This window comes from Thermobia domestica, chromosome 11 (genome assembly GCF_964235325.1).
Source record: "Thermobia domestica chromosome 11, izTheDome1.hap1.1, whole genome shotgun sequence".
Taxonomy (NCBI): Eukaryota; Metazoa; Arthropoda; class Insecta; order Zygentoma; family Lepismatidae; genus Thermobia; species Thermobia domestica.
Genome location: NC_137464.1, coordinates 11,557,676 through 11,578,649, shown reverse-complemented (window position 1 = coordinate 11,578,649; position 20,974 = coordinate 11,557,676). Strand labels below are relative to the sequence as shown.

Genomic DNA, 20,974 nt, shown 5'->3' with positions numbered 1-20,974 from the left:
CTTACACTGATTATATTAATCTGATAAGAAATGATATGAGGACAATAGAGAAAATGCAGACATTTTATTAAACGCCTATCGGGACATAGGTTTGGAAGTCAATGCAGAGAAAACTAATACATGAACATTCGCCGTGACTATAATGCTGTAAATTATGGTTACGTTAAAATATCAAGTTATACTTTCGATTAAGTGGACACTTAAGTATCTAGGATCAACATTAACAGACCAAATCCATGTCCACAAAGAAATTAAATGTCGGCTGAAAGCAGGAAATTCGTGTTATTATTCAGTTTAAAACCTTTCGTCGCGTCGTAGCGAATTCTGTCGAGGAATTTGAAGTTTAACATGTATAAATAATCATGGCTAGTGCGATGTATGATTGCAAAACATAGTCGCTTACTTTGAGGGAAGAACGAACATTAAAAGTATTTGAAAATAAAATCCTGAGGCGAATATTCAGGACAAGAATGGAAAATGGCGCTAATTTAATAACAAGGAACTGCATAATTTATACCATTTATATAACATTGTTAGGGTCACTAAATCTAACAGGCTCAGATGAGCAGGTCAGGTATCCGGAATGGAAGAAAGTAGAAACGCTTTCAGTCTTGGAAGTCACTGGAAGACCAATTGGAAAACGACCATTAGGAAGACCTAGGTGCAGATGGGAGGATAATATTAAGATGGATCTCGCAGAAATAGGAATACAAAGTAGAAACTGTATTCAGCTGGTTAAGAACAAAAGTCAAAGGACGAGCTCCTCCGTGACTAAGCGGTTAGCGTACGCGTCTTTGGCGTGGGAGACCCGGGTTCGATTCCCGGCGGGAGCTCATGTGGTTCGGATTCCACGTTAATCAGTAGGTCCACGTCTCATATAGCCTCGCTGCTGAATGGGACGTTAAACTCAAAATCAACTCAACTCAACTCAAAAGTCAAAGGAAAGCTTTTGTAAATGCGGCATTCAATATTCAGTTTCATACGAGTTTAAGATTGTAATATACCTTTTCTGTGTACAACTTTTGAATATGTAGAATTTAGAATATTATGACGTTGCAATGTGATATAAATAGTGTTTCATTCATCATAATATTGAGATATTTCAGTGGCAGTGTAGAACTGTGTATCACGAAAATTGACCAAGAACGGGACTATAATTTTAAAAGACAATCTACATTAAAACAATGTTAAGAGAACGCTATACTTTCATTTTCCGCGAATATTTGGCTATGATAAAAGTAACAGATGTTACTGAAACAGACATCCAATTAAACGTCGAAAGGGCGCATTTCGTAAGTACATTTTTTTTTCTTTCCTTTCAATTGTTAGAAAATGCATCCTTTGAAACTTTAACATAATACGAGGGCAATTTGAAAAAAAAAAGTTCGGGCATGTGCGAGAAATAGCCTGGAAGAGCGATGTCAGTCCTGTGGCGCTGTATGCAGTAGTTCAGTAGATAGTGAGCAGTAGAAGGAGAAACTTACGTTTCAGTTTACTTTCTGCTATAAGAATTGAAAATGAACGCTTCAACAGCAAAACCCGCCAAATATGAAATGCGTGCAGTAATACGATTTTTGAGTGCGAAAAAAACTTTCGGCAGCTGCGATTCATCGCGAACTGTATGGTGTTCACGGACTAAACGTGATGAGTGATGGTGTTGTATGTGAATGGTGTCGCATATTTAAAAATGGATGAACTGACGTACACAATGCGGCAAGAAGTGGGCGTCCATCTGTAGTCAGCAATGAACTCGGCTGCACCTCTTCAGGCACATGAAAGAGTGGTTTGCATCGCACCTCTTCGACAATGACAACGCGCTTCACAGTGTTGTTAGCGGACGGCTTCATTCCCGGACGGAGATTTTTTGCAGAAGAAATTTCAAATCTTATAAAACGTTATGACAAGTGCCTCAATTTGAATGATGATTATGTTGAAAAGTAACAGTGTGTTGTACTTTAGTAATGTGGATATTAAAGGTTCTGTGTCTGTGAGTGTATTTCGTTGATAATCTTGACCGTTTTTTCGAATTGCCTTCGTATAAAAACGATGGGATAATAAGTAATTAATTTCACATAAAACAAAATGTGCACGGAGACAGGTTTTCTTCCATATGCGTATGAAGTTCACAAGTGAAGTTCGGGAGAAAGCACTCACCTGCAAAAAAAACTAAGCATGTCATTTGAGAGATCAATTTATACTGATTACAACAAGCTAATAAAATTCTTGTACGGTTGAGAACTGTTTGAGGGATTCACCTTGGAAGTTTATATGAAAAAATGAGTATATGCGCATTTGAACGCGTTAAGTACAACATTATTAGCAACGAATATTGACATACGAATGGAAATCTATCGGAGGTAACAGAAAAAAAAAGTGTTTGCAATAACTAACAGGTTTGTTGGTTACAATTAGTCATTATACTGTTTATTTATTTATTTATTTATTTAACAATCACCAGATACAACTCAGAGGCCATTTTACACTGGATATCTAACAACAACAATAACAATGAAAAGGATTTGGGAAAGTATCGGCCAGGGCCTGTTTTAGTAGGTACCATCCCGGCATTTGCCTGGTAGGACTGAGGAAAACCCTGGAAAACATGTCAGGATGGTCGGCAGCGGGAGTCGAACCCACGACCTCCCGAATGCGAAGCCAACGCTCTACCACTTGAGCTACTTCGCTCGGTTCACAATAATGATAGGTTAGAGATGAAAATTGATCACTGTTGTTCTTCTGTTACACTTCCTTGCACCATGAACATTATATATGAGCAATTGCGTTGCATCCGTCAAGGGAACAGTTCGCATAACCAAAGTGAAAAGCAAATTCGACAGGTGATTCAAAAGATATAAAATTTGTTTGGTAACCTGCCTTGTTGAACGCAAATTGAACAACGCGGTGATCAACTGATTCATTAGCATGGATACAAACTTTACTTGATTGTTTCATTGGTACATCATAACGTCCGGATGAAGAAGTTTCATACTATGTACAAATCTCCTGCCATAATCTTTGATTGGTCGGTTTCCAAACACATCAAATGGTTGTACAAATCGTGCAAATCATGCATTTAACATTGAATCTCTTGAAAAGTTTTCAACCGTACAGGAATTTTATTAGCTTGTAATCAGCATAAATTATTCTTTCAAATGACATGCTTAGTTTCACTGCAGGCGAGTGCTTTCTCCCGAACTTCCCTTGTCACATGCGATACAAGTTTTAAAGAATGAAATAGAACGATACCTCTATTGCTTCCTTTACAGCAACAACTGCAGAGCACAGAACGCCTTCCAAGTTCCGGTTTCGCTCTACAAGCTTCGTATTGGTCTGTTCTAAAGCTTCAATGGTGTCCTTCTTGCTTTCAATCATCCTTTCTGCTTCACGCAGCTGCTGGACCATAAACTGCAAATCCACCTGCGTCTGCTGCAGTTCCTTCTGGTAGTTTTTGCACGTTTCCTCTGTATCTTTGTATTTTTCCATTTGCTGCTTCAATTTATCTACTTCTTGAGTTAATTTATCAATTACCTGAAAAGAAGCACATCAAAAAGTGAATAAATATACGAATACATTTTACTACTGAAAAGCACTCCAAAGAACTACCGCTCATGCTAACGGTAAAACTGCCCATGATTGGATAACTTCCTAGTATTTTTTTTTTTTTTTTTTTTTTTTTTAAATACTAATTTGAGGACGTGGAATCCAATGGAACCATCATTAAATGTATTCGTCCATGAGGACACAAGAAAATGACCTCAAAATTGGAATATACATTTTCTTATATCCCAGATATTATAGATAAGTTATTATTACGAGGGAGGATCAGAGACTAAAGTTATAACGCCGATATTTCTGGAGTTTCATCTGTTATAGAGAAATGAGGAGTGGGTGGTAATTTTAATGCATGGAGTTGGCAACTGTGCAGAGTTTCAGCTACCCATGGCCTACGGCACTAGTTGTATGTAAACCCAAATGGCGACTCGTTTGGAAAACTGATCTCGCAAAGAAGTCTGCTCAGTTATTCGATTTCTGTGGGCGAAACATGTAACCGCGGCTGAAATTCACCGGCAGCTAGTACAGATTTACGGGGAGGCTGTAATGTTTCGTCAGCATGTCGCAGAATGGTGTTGAAACTTTGTAGTTGATAGAGAAAACGTTACAGACGAGGAGCGCAGTGGCCGACCAAGCACGACATCAGCAGATTTGAACACAGCTCGCGTGGAGCTGATTCAGGACGATCAAGTTACGGCATCTGATGGCAGAATTGGGAATGTTGTTGGGAAGCGTTCGTCACATTGTGCACGATACTTTCATTTCGTGAAAACGCTCAACACACAAGAACAGGATTTCTACCAGGAAGGACTCTTCAAACTCATCCTACGATGTGATAATTGCCCCAACCGATATGGAGACTATGTCGAAAAACAATCTCATGTAAATACTATTTGTTGTCTGTATTGTTTGTATGAAATAATATATCGTCGCTGCGCCTCGAAGAATCGCTATGTGTTAAAAACACAACTTTTCAGGAGAAGCAAAAAACATTCCAAGCTCGTAAAATTTTGCCAAACACACACGAAAACACTTGAAAAATATAATAAAATTGGTTCTGCGTATATTATGCACTGGACATTGTTGTAGCTTGCTTCAACAGTATTATATTACTATTTTTGTGTCTGTTGCGCCTTTATAAGCACATAGAGGATTTGTACACATTAATCAATACGTACGTGATGAGATCCTAAAGCCTTTAATTTCAATCTATTATTTTTTTCATTGTTGTGGCGAAACAATTGAATATTCACTTATCACATTATATGGGTCGCTATCTGACAGCTTTCAGGTTTATTTGCACCTCAGAACTCATTTTCGACAAAAATGTCACATAGCGGTTCTTCGAGGCGCAGCGACGATATACACATGTCATTGCATACTTTGTAACCTTACTTTCTGATCACTTCTCGTATTATTATTATTATTATTATTATTATTATTATTATTATTATTATTATTATTATTATTATTATTATTCAAAATATTGTACCCATAATTCCTGTCTAGTTTAGTTTTTTAATGATGTAGATATAACGAAGAAATAATTAGCAAAATGTAATTAAAAAAGCAATAACCTGAAAAAGTTGACAAGACACTGCAATTACAAGGTGCAAGCTGAAAATCTTGAGATAACTGTAACGAAACAAAAATAAATTCTGAATGGACACTGTTGTTATTCTTCGATATACATTCCTTTGTGATCAATGCACTTGTTTGCATGTTCCTTCAACTTCTTCATAGCCTGTAGAAGAGCAGTTTTTGAGATTTGCAAAGATCCTTTGATACGGCGCTCTGAATGTCTTTCATTGATTGAAAATGGCGGTTTTAAGGTAAATTTCAATTTCTTCGCCAGAAACCTCTTTACGATAACAACGTTATGAGATATCGCGTTATCGTGAAGGAACTACTAACTTGTTTGAAACTTAACCGATCCTACTTGAATTTTCTTCAGTAGTTATTCAAAATAGCCAGTTTCCATTGCACTTAAGCCCGCTTTAATACAAAATCTAGTTGCCAGTCTCTATTCATCGATCACAGTGATGACAAGGCGAAAATGCTTCACTTGGAAACTACGTCCGTGTTCACAGGCTAATGAACGAAAACGGCTGAACCAACTTTTTAAAATCAAATCGTCTCAATAATTTTGGGTCGCCGAGACAAACGAGCTTCGCAACATCCCACGAACTGCTTGTCCACAGGCCACGAAGAAGTTGACGAAACCTCGTAACTCGTACCTTGTTATTGCCTCGGAATACCTAGGTCGTATGTACGAGAAAAAATCAAAAGTCTCTGCGTTTTTTTTTTTTTTTTTTAACGTGTAATACTTGTTACTACAAAATCGAGATATACGAGTGATGCTGTAGGCTTTTCTTGGAATGGTCCCAGTGTAACCTGCCATTTCTTCCACCGCACGGTGCTGTTAGTAGCCAAAGACGAACGGAGTGCTCTGGACATTCACACCATAAAAGCAGCGAAGTGTTATTCGTTTTCTATGGCGCAGAAGACTCACAGCTACAGGTATCCACAAGGAAATGGAGCTGGCGTATAGGGAAAAATGTTTAGCAGTGCGAAATGTGCAGTGGTGATGCAAAAGTTTAAAAATGGACGACAAAATGTACAGGACAATGAGTGATCAGGCCGACTTCGTTCCTTGCTGATACCTGACAGCATTGTGCGTGTTGACTAAATGGTGAAAGTAAATCGACGAGTTCATCTGAAGAACATTGCCAGGGAGCTTGAGATTTGCTATGGTAATGTTTATGACAGTGTCCACAATTCATTGGGATACCACCACACAGTGTCATGTCGGTGAGTTCCTAAGCTTTATGATAGTATCAACAAGAGCAAGCGAATAACCATCTCACTGAGCCATTGGCAGCGTTACGTTGAGGAAGGTAACAATTTTCTGTACTTCATTGTCACTGCGAACAAAAAAATAGATACTGCATTACACTCCCGAGTCGAAACAACAGAGCAAGATGTGGAAACATTCCGGCTTGTCAGTAACGAAGAAATTTCGAGCAACACTATCACCTAGTAAACTAGTGCTTACAGTGTTTTGGACAGTCAGGGACCACTCGTACTGGATTTCCTACCAAAAGCCTTACTTTACTATCACACACTCTCCTATCTGCGAGCAGTCATTAGTAAAAGTCAGGTGATATTAACGATGTGGTTTTCCCTCATGACAATGCAAAACCACACCTGGCGAACAAAACAATCATCAAACTTAACTCTTGGGGGTGGAAGATTATGGAGCATTCCCCTTACAGCCCAGACTTTGCTCTCAATGATTTTTTTTTTTTTCATTGGAAAAGTTCCTGGCAGTACAGAGGTTTACGAATGACATCGAAGCGCAGAAGTTCGTCGTTGGTCCCGTGATCAGCCGCCGCTTGCGAAGCGACATTGAGAAACTTGTAGTACAGTGGAACAAGTGCCCTCAACAAATGTCACGATAATGTGGTAAAATAGGCAAATGTGCGTAGAATATTGTGCATATCTTGTTTTTCGTTTATGGTTTGTAATCTGGCAATAAATCAGTAGGCGCAAAGACTTTTCGTTCTTTTCTGGTAATTTCTTGTAATATCTGTTAATACAAAAACATATACTTTTCCTTACCTTTAATTGGACGCTACTCTTTCCATGCACTTCATTCTGCATAGACTGTAGTATTTTAATTTCTGCTCTTCGCTTGAATTCCTTTTGTTTCAGTGACAGATTCTCCTCTGCAAGGTGCATTGATTGGTCCACCAAAGTATCAAACTGAACAAAGGAAATACCACAAAAATTAGAAGTTCGTAATAAAGCTCTTTCTAGCACCATATTTTAAAGTCTTAATTCAGCCTGTCTTGCAATAAAAATTAATGCTCGAACTTAAGACTTACTTTCAATATTTTACTCGAAATTGTCTCAAGCCTGAAGTAAACATATTTAACATATAACAAAAGGATCTTTTAATTGAGAAATTGGTTACAGAGATGCAAACTATTTTTAATGATAAAAGAATAGTAATTTAGTTCAAAAGTGAGGGAAAAAACTGTCATTTGCTCACTTTGTTGTATCTTCCACTTATCTTAGTAGAGCCGCAGTAACTCAGTGGCAGAGCGTTCATCTCTGACGCATGGGGTCCTTGGTTTGATCGCAGCTCACGCCAAGTGAACTTTGTGGTGGACAAACACCGTGTACGTGGGTTTTCGCGGAGTTTTCCCGTTTCTTCCCATTTTCTTCATTTCTCATCATCACGGTCTCCTTTAGCCTAGCCGGCATAATCGTTGGACGTAAAACAAAGATTTATCTTAGTGAAGTAACGGTTGTAGAAGAAAATGATTCCAAGATGTGATAACTTACACTGTTGCTCAGAACAGTATTGGTTAATGGTAGTTTTGAAAAGGCATGTTCTCTGGCCTTATGATAAAACCTTTTCATTCCACGCAACAGAACAGATTGTATTTCAGATTTTTTTTTTTTTTTTTAAACTTTCCTTGTTTTTGACCCTATGTAACTCTTGATATGAACTTGGAAAACTGTCTAAATAAGTTCTTCAACAGACTTTGAACTGAATTCACCGACATTTACGAAGCGACCTAATAAACTTTTGACAAGCTTCTCTATGAAGCACACAAATTACTGGCTACTCTTTCTGAAATAGCTTTAAAAACTTGGTAATGACGCACGTTCTAGAAAATTTAACTCAACAGTTCTCAAAAGAGATTTTTTTACAATAAAAGTATCCACTTCCACCAATCTTTTGTCCTAACTTTTTGTCTCATTTGGAAACGAAATATTTCAGTTTAAAAAGTGATTATGCCCGCTAGGCTGAGAGAGACGGATGATTAAGCCAAGTGAATGATGAGATTGAATTACAATGTGGGAGGAAACGGGAGTACCCCGAGAAAGCCCACGGACACGAAGTTGTCCATCACAAACTTGGACGGGGATCGAACCAGGGACCCCACACACCAGAAGTAATCGCTCTACCTCTGAGCCACCGTGCTCCCTTTGTCTCATTTGGGATATAATCAGTTTGTCCCAAATGGAGACGCGGCACAAGTCCAAAACGGCACAAGACCTAAAAATCATTTCGCGGCACAAGTCCTAAACGGCAGAAGACCTAAAAATCATTTCGCGGCACAAGTCCTAAACGGCACTGGACCTAAAAATCATCTTGTGGCACAAGTCCTAAACGGCACATGACCTAAAAATCATTTCGCGGCACAAGACCTAAAAATCCATTGTGGCGCTACCATCGCGTCCGTGCCAAGAATACTGTCAATCTATTAGTCAAAGTTTTAGATATAGTGTTTCACATTACAGAACCAGATTCTAGCTGAGTTCTTACAAGTAATTTGTATAAGTACATATTTTACCGTTCTGAAATAAAAATAAATAAATAAATCAAACCTATTGTCCTTTCTTGCTCTTTGCATGCTAACATTTGTATAGTAACAAAATTTTAACTGCCTATCAAATGTGATTCCCAGATCTTTCCTAATGTTTTTTTTTTTTTTTCTATTTCCACACCATTGACCTCGTATTAATAACATAATATTATGTTTTAGTTATATACGTCACACATTTTGATTTCTTTTGTGCTGATTTGAAGTAAATTATTTTTACACATATATTTATTGTATTCAAGTCTTTCTGTAGCAAACAGCTGTTATACTTGTAATTAACTACTACTTACTCGTTATCATTATTAATAACAGTTTTAGTATTACTAACATAGCTGTTACTGTTGGAATTAACTATTATTATTATTATTATTATTATTATTCAGATATACTACATTTTTGAGACCTGAGCCTTGATTGTACGTGAAGTTAAAATCAAAGATTATGTCACGGACGGCAAATGATGACTTAATACCCAAAACAAACTCCTGCCCCTCCCCCCCCCAAATGGGAGTTAGTCTGTTTATGTTTATTAAACGTGTTTTATAATTACAGCAAATTAAGAATGTTTATAATAGAATCTGAAAGAAAAGACTTTTTAAAAAATAGACTATGTCAATATGTTAAAATAATTAAAAGAATCTAATTAATCATCCACTTTTTTCCCATTACTTACTTAACTGGATGAACAGAGACCTGAAGGCAAAGAGTTTTCTGCCCAAATCTCATAGGCAGTGAGAAATTTTAATATTACAGAAATTGACCCTCCTTCCCTCTTAGAAGTGTAATTTTCAAGACACTGAAGTTCAAATACCAAGTTTCACGCTTCCAGCTTAAGCAAATCCTTCCTTACTTTATAAATATTTTCTGAATAAGTAATGGGGAATTAAAAACATTAAAAAAAGTACCTCCTTTGTTCCTTCCCTTTTATGTGTTGAATTTTCAGTTTTTCTTATTTTTAAAAAATATTTTTTCAATGGAAAGTTTATACGCCAAGTTTCATTTTACTAGCTTCAGAGATTTGCGAGATACACTACTCTTTTAAAAAATCTTACCCCAGCCTTTTTACGATACATATTTCCAATAATTCCTTCTTATATCCTGCTTTTGTACTAAAATATTTTTTTAAAATTAAAATTTAACGACTCTACTTGTAGTAGTATGCCCAGAAAGTCACTCATCTTTACTCTTTTATATAAGAGTACAGAAGATAAACACAGTTAAACAAACTAATTTCCATGAACAGTTTCCGATTTCTTATGATTAACTTATTCGCACATTTCCCACGAGCTATGGTTTTAAATTCACGCACTATCAAGTCTCAGGTTTCAAAAAGGTAACTGGAAATAATAATAATAATAATAATAATAATAATAATAATAATAATAATAATAATAATAATAATAATAATAATAATAATAATAATAATAATAATAATAATAATAATTCTATTTATGTTCGTGTGTAATATGTATATATTTATTGTCTTATTGAAACTTTCGTAATCTGAAAATAAACTTTTGATTCGCTTTTAATATGTAGAAAGCCTGCTCCCCTAGAAAAGTTTGTAGGCTGCACCCCTAAGTGACTATGTATTGGTTTCTGCAAACGTATTGTGTTGCATATTAATTAGTAATTTAACATTATTTGTTGATTTTTTTCTTGCTTATACATATCAACTCTATCAAAACATACTGTGAAATATAGTAACTGTATTGCATAATAAGTGTTCTTCGTTCAATTTTAAATTTACTGCGTTTTTAGTGTAGTCGGTATTTAGTGTTCACTTCTGAAATATCTAGTGGGCTTCCGTCCTAATTAAGTAAATTTTGGTGGGTTTTTGTCCTACCTTTGGAAAGTTAGAGTGGGCTTTTGTCCTACTCTTAATAAAATACACTCCACAGAGTATATTGCAATTCTGAATGCTTGCTTAATTTCAGAAAAGTCTGGTAAAATATGCTTTTTAAACATTTTTATTTAATTATTTTTTGAGGAATCTGTCATGGGATTCTCGTATCTCCATTTGAAAGAAACGAATTTCTTGACCAATTATATAATTAATTCTTAGAATGAAATAGGATGCTGCCTCTCGCCAACACTATTTAATGTCTATCTAGAAGAGATAGTGAAAAAGAGCCTACATGATGATGATGGCATTTCGGTAGGAGGTAGAATGATTAGATGTATAAGATTTGCAGACGATATGGCGCTTGTTGCAGAATCTGAAAAGAAAATCAATAAAATGTTAGAAAAAATGAGGAAGGGCTTTGAAGAATATGGGATGAAAATAAATGTTAGAAAGACAAAAGCCATTGTGATTGGAACGAAGGGGTCTGTGTCAAATATAAAAGTAGGAAGGGAGAAAATAGAACAAGTGAATAGTTTTCGATACCTGGGTAGTATTCTTAGTAATGACATGAAATGCAAACGTGAAATAAAAGCAAGGATAGGAATGGCGAAAGAAGCCTTTAAAAGAAAGAAAAGTCTGTTTTGTGGGACCTTGAACAAAGAGTTGAGAAAAAGACTCATAAAATGCTTCGTGTGGAGTGTTGTACTGTATGGGGCGGAAACGTGGACATTACGTAAAGGTGACGAAAATCGACTGGAAGCCTTCGAAATGTGGGTGTGGAGAAGAATGGAAAGAATTAGTTGGGTCGAGCGGAAAACGAATGAGAGAGTGTTAGAAATGGTGGGTGAGAAAAGAACACTTTTAGATATTATTAGGAAGAGGAAGAGAAACTGGTTGGGACATTGCCTAAGAAGAGATTGTATCATGAAGGACGTCCTAGAGGGTATGGTGGCGGGAAAGAGAGGGAGGGGGCGAAGAAGACTACAATTAATGGATGATATTAGAATAGAAAGATCATACGCGAAGACGAAAAAGTTAGCGGAGGACCGTGGAGCATGGAAGCTTCTCAGCTGAGGCAAGTGACCTGCCAATAAAGGCAGAATACCTATGATGATGATGATGATGATGTCATTCATATATAACTGCAGAACAGATTTTTATAGTAATAATTTTAGTACTGCAAATATAGCTGTTACCGTCGTAATTAGCTACGTTCGTAACATTATTGCCAACTAGATACTGCATCGTCGCAATTTCGTCTGGTGATGGCGAATTTCAGAACTAAGGCAAGTGAATGAAAAAAGCACAAGACCTAAACAGCACAAGTCGTAAACGGCATAAGACCTACAAATCAATTCGCAGCAGAAGCCCTAAACGGCCCAAGTCCTAAATGGCCTATATTTTTGTTACCCTCCCAAATGAGACGGAGGAGGACTCGGTGACTCAGTGGTAGAGCGCTTACCTTTGGTGCGTGGGCTCCCTGGTTCGATCCCTGATCAAGTAAGTTTGTGGTGGACAATATCGTGTCTGTGGGTTTTCGTCCGTTAGTTTCCAAAAGCTAACTAATGTCCGTTGCATTGATTTTTTAAATTTTATAGCTCCTCTTGAGTAGTAGTGGCGCAGATGTTCTTCCTTTATCACGTGGTAAGTGGAGGCTCTAATGTTTTGTCGTTTGCTTCTTATGGTGGCTTGTAGTAGATGCACGTGGTATTGTTTGTACATAAAACCATGTTCAAAATATTACAATATTCTGACTGGTTTAGGTTGCCCAGTATCTCTTCTATTGTCTGCTTCAATCAGAGATGTATATATATATATATATATATATATATATATATATATAAACTTACCTCATTGGTGACTGCTATATTTTCTCTGATTGCTCGATGAGTAGCTGCTGCAATTTGAGTATGAGCTGTCTGCTGAAATTTACTTGCAAGATGCATTAGTCTACCCTCCATTTCATTCTTCATTCTGTAATAATAACAGTAAAAAGCAATAACATTATTCAGGGAACAAAAGCAACTGTTTTCTACTATCCTAATTATTGCAATGATTTATTTTTTTCTTAGTTCTACATGTAAATATTTTGTCTTTGTCATCATATATGTAATTTTCTATTTTTTTTTTCTCTCTCGTTTCTGCATCAGTTAACTTTCAAAATCGTATTTTGCACTATTCTGAACTAGCAAAAGAATCGACTTCTGGCCTTATATTTGATAAACGGATGTTTTACAACTGCTTTTCCAGAGAAACTCTTAGATATACGAGAAGAAATCGAAAAGTAAAGATACTTGCAATTTTTCGCACTAGGGTTTGGTAACACTGCTAGTATCTAGCGCTAAATTAGCGTCGTCAGCAATACTTCTATACAACGTGTCACTCTTATTCCCGTGGTAGTCGTTGGAGTGTAGCACACCGTTAAATATGGCAGCTCTATTGTCGATCTGCACCAAGGAGGAAATGAGGACAGTGATTCGCGTTTCGTTCGCGGAAGGTGTTAAACCTGCGGAAATTATTCGTCGATCGAAAGCGTAGTTTGGTGACAGCTGTTTATCGCGAAGCAAGATCTACGAATGGATAGAGTGTTTCAAACAGGAAAGAAGGGAGGGAGATGGATTTTTACAGCAAATTGTTACTGTAGATGAAACTTGGGTACATCATCACGAACTGGAAAGAAAGGCTACGAGCTTCATTTGGAAACACCCATCATCATCACTAGAAATTAAGAAATTTAAAGAGAAAGAAGATCTGCAATTGACGCAGAAGTCATTGATCCGGTACAAAACTGGATACAAGTGCAACCGAAAAACTTTTTTTTTTTCCGACGGAATCAAAAAACTTGTGAAACGTTGGAAAAAAGTGCGTTGAAGTGCAGGGAAATTATGTAGAAAAATAACGTATATTTCAGTTTTCTATCATTAGAATAAATGTGCCTTTTCTCAGAAGTCCCTTTACTTTTTGACTTCTAGTATAATTCAAAGATGAAAAGTCTGAACTTCTATCACGAATTTTTGTAATTCACTCACATGGTTTCAATGTTCTCTGACACTTTCCTCAATTACAATCAAAGCTTGCTAAACTGGAAGCATAGCAATATTTTCCTCCTTTCTAGTGGAATACTTCTAAGAAAAAAAAAAAAAAAGTAAATAACTTCAAAACTATAAAAGAAAATTGCTTCTTGGAAAAAAGTTGTTATAATAAGTATTATCACTAATTTTACGATCTTTATCCTTCCTGTGAATAAGATTGTAACGAAATTCCAGATAACAATCCATCACTTTCCACAAACTGGCTTCTTGGAAAAAGTGCAGGGTGGAGCAGAAGAAACGCATATTTTTTTAAACCGCTAGTACTCGGCGACGAGATGGGGTATTGATTTTGAGCGACCGTTCGCATACAGCTCAGACAATGCATTTTCAGTCACTACGAAGCATTAGAGCTTAGAGCATCGTGGGTTCGCGGTCACGGCCCGTCAAGCAGTTCTCTAGAAACAATGATTATTATTATGTAGATCTTATGAAGTTGATTTATGAAAAAGGTTTCATAACAATTTCGATGTAATCACCTTTGAATACATCCATTTTGTAAAGTAAATTATACATACAGTGGAGTCTCGTTAATTCGAACTTGGATATTTCGAAATATTGGATAATTCGAACAGAAGTCCATTCCCCTTCAAAACTGTATTGAAAACAATAGTAAAAAATCGTGGATAAATCGAACTTTTGAACCTATGTTTTGGATAATTCGAAGTAAATACAGTTGCAAATTATTAATATTGGACAGATGTAAACAGAGAAATACAGTTTTAACGTGTTTTCAGTTATCCAGATGCAGCCACAGGAAAGAGTAATACAAAAGATAAACAGAAAATTTATGTAATGATAAAGATGAAGGTGAGTTGGGGAAGAAGTGAAGATAGAGAACGTGTGCCAATCATATCTTGTTTCAGAATTGGTTGAAAATTTAAGATGAATTATTGATAAAGTCAACCAAATGTTATTAATATCGTATTCCACGCAATACATGAAATTCAAGATTTATTGACAGTACAAAAACAATCAAATTTAAGCAAATGTGGTTTACGACTTCTTAAAAGTGAGAACAGAATATTCAAATTGATACTGGTGTTTAATTGTTTGGGCTATTCAATGTATGTTGTAGTGTAGTACGTAACTATATTTTCCATTGTACACGTAGGTTGAATTATGTGGAGTCAATGTCGTTTGTTAGTTTGGGGTATTCGATCACGCAAATAATAAGCTACTTGAAAAGTAAAGTCTACACAATATGAATATGTTTTTGATGCACAGTACTTTGGTTTGTTTGTTGTTATATATGTGAAAATGAATGTTGTTGGATAATTCGAAGTTTTTTCGTGTGCCCTTGGACTTCGAATTAAAAAGAGTCCACTGTATATTGTTATTTTCTCGAGTTGAACCGAGGCCTGCAGAAAAATGAGCCAAAGGCCGTGGGTTTGATTTGTCTGATAGAAAATATAGACAATCACAAAAATGTGTCATAATATTTTGAGAACAGATTCCTCACATCAAAATAAGAAAAAAAAAGTTAATATGAACCTGTGCTCAAAATTGTATAGTTTCGGAGTTCTAGGGTGCCGAAAACGTGAAATATGTGAACTTTAAAAGTTCATTGCTCCACTACTATGGGACCTATCGTAGACGGGTCAAAACATCACTAAGAAACTGGTATGTGAACTATCCAAATATCCATGTTTAAGAATACTCCAGTACGTGCACACCAATGTTTAGAGAGGTAGGTGGAGAGTGATCAAGTACTCCCAAACAGCCTCTCTAAAAATGATTGTGCAAGTACCAGAGGTTCTGAAAGATGAGTATTTGGATAATTCACATACTAGTTCCGCGCTGATTTCTTGATCCGACTACGATCCGTCTATAGTAGTGGAACTGTACACCTTTAAAATTCTTTTTTTTTTTTTTTTTTTTCACGTTGTCGGCACCCTATAAGTACGAAATTATGCACTTCCGAGCATAGGTCCATGTGAATTTTTTTTTCTTATTCTGATGTAAGGGATCTATTCCAAAATATTGTGACAAATTTTTGTTAACACCCTGTATATGAAGAAGTACGCAGTTGATGTGAAATTTATATTTGACAGTTGACATCACACATTTCCAAGAAGTAAATTTTCTTACAGTTTTGAGAAAATTTAACCAATTTTGTAAAGAGTTTCAAAGGAAGCGAGGAAGCTTTATTATGCCTCCAACTCAGCAATTTTAGATGTCATCGAAGAAAGTATCAGAAAACACTGAAACTGGATGTGTGAACTACAAAAATAGGTGATAAAGATACGACTGCAACTGTTAGTTCTATCATGTATTTTCTCTTCTTTGATCTCAACTAATTCAGTTAATCAGAAAGGTCCCTTGAACTGTTCTCCTGCATTCTCTCCGTATTTTACTTTAATTAAACTTATATATGAACCAACAAGTAAGTGTCAGAATAGGGAAGGAAATGACAAAGGAGAGTGCAATTGGAAGGGGAGTTCGACAGAGGTGCTGTCTCTCTCCTACATTATTTAATATCTATCTTGAAGAGATAGTGAAGAAGAGCCTACAAGGTGAAGACGGCATTTCAGTAGGAGGTAGGATGATTAGGTGTACACGATTCGCAGATGATATGACGCTTGTTGCGAAATCTGAAGACAAAATCAATAAGATGTTAGAAAACTTGAAGAAAGACTGTGAAGAATATGGAATGAAAATAAATGTTAGCAAGACAAAAGCTATGGTGATTGGAACGGAGGGATCGCTGTCAAATATAGAAGTAGGAGGGGAGAAAATAGAACAAGTGAATAGTTTCCGATACCTGGGTAGTATTATTAGTAATGACATGAAATGTGAACGTGAAATAAAAGCAAGGATAGGAATGGCGAAAGAAGCCTTTAGGAGGAAGAAAATACTATTTTGTGGGACCTTGAAGAAAGAGTTGAAAAAAAGACTCGTGTGGAGTGTTGTACTGTATGGGTCAGAAACATGGACATTACGCAAAAATGATGAAAAACGACTGGAAGCTTTCGAAATGTGGATGTGAAGAAGAATAGAAAGAAATAGCTGGATCGATAGAAAAACAAATGAGAGAGTGTTAGAAATGGTGGGAGAGAAAAGAACAATTTTAAATACAATCAAGAAGAGCAAGAGAAACTAGCTGGGACATTGGCTAAGAAGGAACTGTATCATGAGAGACGTGCTAGAGGGTATGGTAACAGGAGAGAAAGGGGTGAAGGAGACTACAATTAATGGACGATATCAAAACAGAGAAATCGTAAGTGAAGACGAAGAGGTTAGCAAAAGATCGTGGAGCATGGAAGCATCTCAGATGCAACAAGTAACCTGCTAATAATGACAGAATACCTATGATGATAATGATGAAAGATTAAATAATATTGTCTTACGCCACATTATTTACAACAAAAACTATTTGTGTAATTTTATTGAAAATATGTTACAATGATGAATACAAAGTAAAGTTTTACCTTTCTTTACTAATCGTAAAATTTCTATCTAACTCGTAGATGCGGCCTTCGTACATTACTCGCTGGTCTTCCATATCTTGTTCCAACTTCGCAAATTTCGCAAAAAGCTCTTCTCTCATTTGTCTGAACTCTTCTAAGGCATTAAGCTTTCCAGCTACAAGAAAGAAATAATTTTATTGCTTAAGAGCATGCCATACGAAAAATAATACAAAATTTACCATCTTTCTTTTGCTTGTTTTTCATAAGGGAAAGGAGATAATGAAATGCAACTTACAACAATCATAGATGATATTATTCTACAACAGAAAATCTGAACCTGAAGAATTTTTAGTGTTGCCATCCTGAGAAATTACAGTGTTGCCACAATAACATTTACCCCAAAATCTAAGTTAAGGCAGCGACTAGAGGAACGAACTCAACTCCATTTGATTACGTATTATGTTGTTTTGGCATTCTGTGAACTATTTCTTAAATAACATTATTATTAAATTTTAAATTAGTTCACAGGATTCCACGACAACATGCTAGGTAAGCAAATGCAGTTGTGTTCGTTTCTCTACCTCGCTGCCTTAACTTAGATTTTGGAGGAATTGTTATTCTGGCAATACTGAAAATTCTTCAAGTTCATGTTTTTTGTTGTAGATTAACATTAGTTATGACTGTGGTATGTTGCATTTCACTTATGAACAAACAAGCAAAAGAAAATGGTAAATTTTGTATTATTTTTAGTTTGTCAGACTCTTAAGTATAGTGAGGAAAAGGTTGAAGGTTAATTTACAGTAATTTATTTTTGGTAAAAATAGTTGATAAATTTCTGTATGTGAATGCACTAAGACGCACTCAAAGGGACATTTCCGTACAGTTACTTTAAAAATTTGTAAAAAAATATCCGACTTTATTTCTCTGGGGACATTTCAGCACAGTTACTTTAAAAATTAGTAAAAAATATCCGACTTCATTTCTCTAGGGACATTTCAGCACAGTTACTTTAAAAATTAGTAAAAAATATCCGACTTTATTTCTCTAGGGACATTTCAGCACAGTTACTTTAAAAATCAGTAAAAAATATCCGACTTCATTTCTCTAGGGACATTTCAGCACAGTTACTTTAAAAATCAGTAAAAAATATCCGACTTCATTTCTCTAGGGACATTTCAGCACAGTTACTTTAAAAATTTGTAAAAAAATATCCGACTTTATTTCTCTAGGGACATTTCAGTACAGTTACTTTAAAAATTTGTAAAAAAATATCCGACTTTATTTCTCTAGGGACATTTCAGCACAGTTACTTTAAAAATTTGTAAAAAAATATCCGACTTTATTTCTCTAGGGACATTTCAGCACAGTTACTTTAAAAATTAGTAAAAAATATCCGACTTTATTTCTCTAGGGACATTTCAGTACAGTTACTTTAAAAATTTGTAAAAAAATATCCGACTTTATTTCTCTAGGGACATTTCAGTACAGTTACTTTAAAAATTTGTAAAAAAATATCCGACTTTATTTCTCTAGGGACATTTCAGCACAGTTACTTTAAAAATTAGTAAAAAATATCCGACTTTATTTCTCTATGGACATTTCAGCACAGTTACTTTAAAAATTAGTAAAAAATATCCGACTTTATTTCTCTAGGGACATTTCAGTACAGTTACTTTAAAAATTTGTAAAAAAAATCCGACTTTATTTCTCTAGGGACATTTCAGTACAGTTACTTTAAAAATTAGTAAAAAATATCCAACTTTATTTCTCTAGGGACATTTCAGTACAGTTACTTTAAAAATTTGTAAAAAAATATCCGACTTTATTTCTCTAGGGACATTTCAGCACAGTTACTTTAAAAATTAGTAAAAAATATCCGACTTTATTTCTCTAGGGACATTTCAGTACAGTTACTTTAAAAATTTGTAAAAAAATATCCGACTTTATTTCTCTAGGGACATTTCAGTACAGTTACTTTAAAAATTTGTAAAAAAATATCCGACTTTATTTCTCTAGGGACATTTCAGCACAGTTACTTTAAAAATTTGTAAAAAAATATCCGACATTATTTCTCTAGGGACATTTCAGCACAGTTACTTTAAAAATTAGTAAAAAATATCCGACTTTATTTCTCTAGGGACATTTCAGTACAGTTACTTTAAAAATTTGTAAAAAAAATCCGACTTTATTTCTCTAGGGACATTTCAGTACAGTTACTTTAAAAATTAGTAAAAAATATCCGACTTTATTTCTCTAGGGACATTTCAGTACAGTTACTTTAAAAATTTGTAAAAAAATATCGGACTTTATTTCTCTAGGGACATTTCAGCACAGTTACTTTAAAAATTTGTAAAAAAATATCCTACTTTATTTCTCTATTACAACTGGAAGTGATACAAATGGTCTCACTACTTCTTCTATCACTTCTGGTTTCAATTTCGATGTGAATAGACCAAAAACTGTAGAAATGGCTTTTTGAAAATCTTGTAGTTTTACGTCCGACGATTATGCCGGCTAGGCTAAAGTGGACAGTGATGATGAGAAATGAATGATATAGTGAAATGGAGAAAGTGGAAAGAAACGGGAGAATCCCGAGAAAACTCATTCACACGGTGTTTGTCCGCCACAAAGATCACCTGGTACAAGCTGGGAAGAACTGATGGAATAAGAATGTGGGAGAAAAACGGGAGTACCCTCGAGAAAATCCCGGATACGATGTTGTCCACCACAAACTTACTTGGCCGGAGAACGAACCATGGACCCCACACACCAAAGTTAAGTGCTCTACCAGTGAGCCACCGTGCCCCCCAAATCGCTTTTTGATACGGACTCAGTTTCCCAACAATAAGTTTCATCTTAGTTCTTTATTTTTTTCTACCGAAACAAGAAGTAATAAAAATCACTGCAACGTCCGGTTTCAAAACTGGTTTCTATATGATCATATCCAGGGCCGGATCCAGTATTTTCTGACGGAGGGTGCACCTACAATTACCGAAATAACCAATCACACTGAAATTCTTCAAAATGACATGTGACAATTTTTTACTCCTGACAACGCTGATATATAGAACGGGGGGGAGGGGGGGAGAAGAAATTTTAAAGAGGGTCGCAAGTGGATTGCAGGAAAAGATGTCCTTTCCTACTGACTTCTGTTTCCTTCCCTACTTGGGAAATGTTATATTGTTTTGCTTGGCGAATCCTTTTCCTTCGATCTCCAGGAAAGCGGCTTAAACTATTGCTTTTGCAAAACTCCGCTTTGTTTAAGCCCAAATGGAAACATGACGGCAGAAAGCTTTGCAAAGTGTTGCTGCTAGCTGTGCATTTTACATAGTGTATATTTAAAACAAAGGGGGGAGTGCACGTGCACCGGTGTACTTCCCCTAAATCCGGCCCTGATCATATCTATAAGAGCTCAGAGTGCGAAGATCAAGTTCCATTTCTAACCGTATTGTAGATGTTTCAGATTTACTAATACTTCTGGTTTTAGTACTAAAAATCCCAAAGTTTGGAAGCCTACTGTGGGTTCAGAATGTGGAACGAACCTCACTTGTCTTAAAAATTAGGAATGGAACACATCGTGTTTAAAATTAGAAATACATATTTCCCAAGGATGTTATAAAATAGAGGATTTGCCCATATGTATCTTCATCCTATTAACTCAATGAAGCCAAAAAACAA

General features: G+C 35.8%; 1 protein-coding gene across 4 annotated transcripts in view; it reads right to left on the bottom strand.

The window, feature by feature from the left end:
- Window positions 1-20,974, bottom strand: part of LOC145663881 (cilia- and flagella-associated protein 157) — a 45,110-nt gene that overhangs the window by 5,213 nt on the left and 18,923 nt on the right. For all 4 annotated transcript variants that reach the window (XM_081730026.1, XM_081730028.1, XM_081730029.1 and 1 more), the window contains exons 5-8: window positions 17,318-17,471; window positions 12,648-12,771; window positions 7,174-7,317; window positions 3,247-3,528 (exon numbers count right to left, since the gene is read on the bottom strand). In XM_081730026.1, the coding sequence (XP_081586152.1) occupies window positions 3,247-3,528; window positions 7,174-7,317; window positions 12,648-12,771; window positions 17,318-17,471 (704 nt within the window). The remainder of the gene's footprint in view (window positions 1-3,246; window positions 3,529-7,173; window positions 7,318-12,647; window positions 12,772-17,317; window positions 17,472-20,974) is intronic.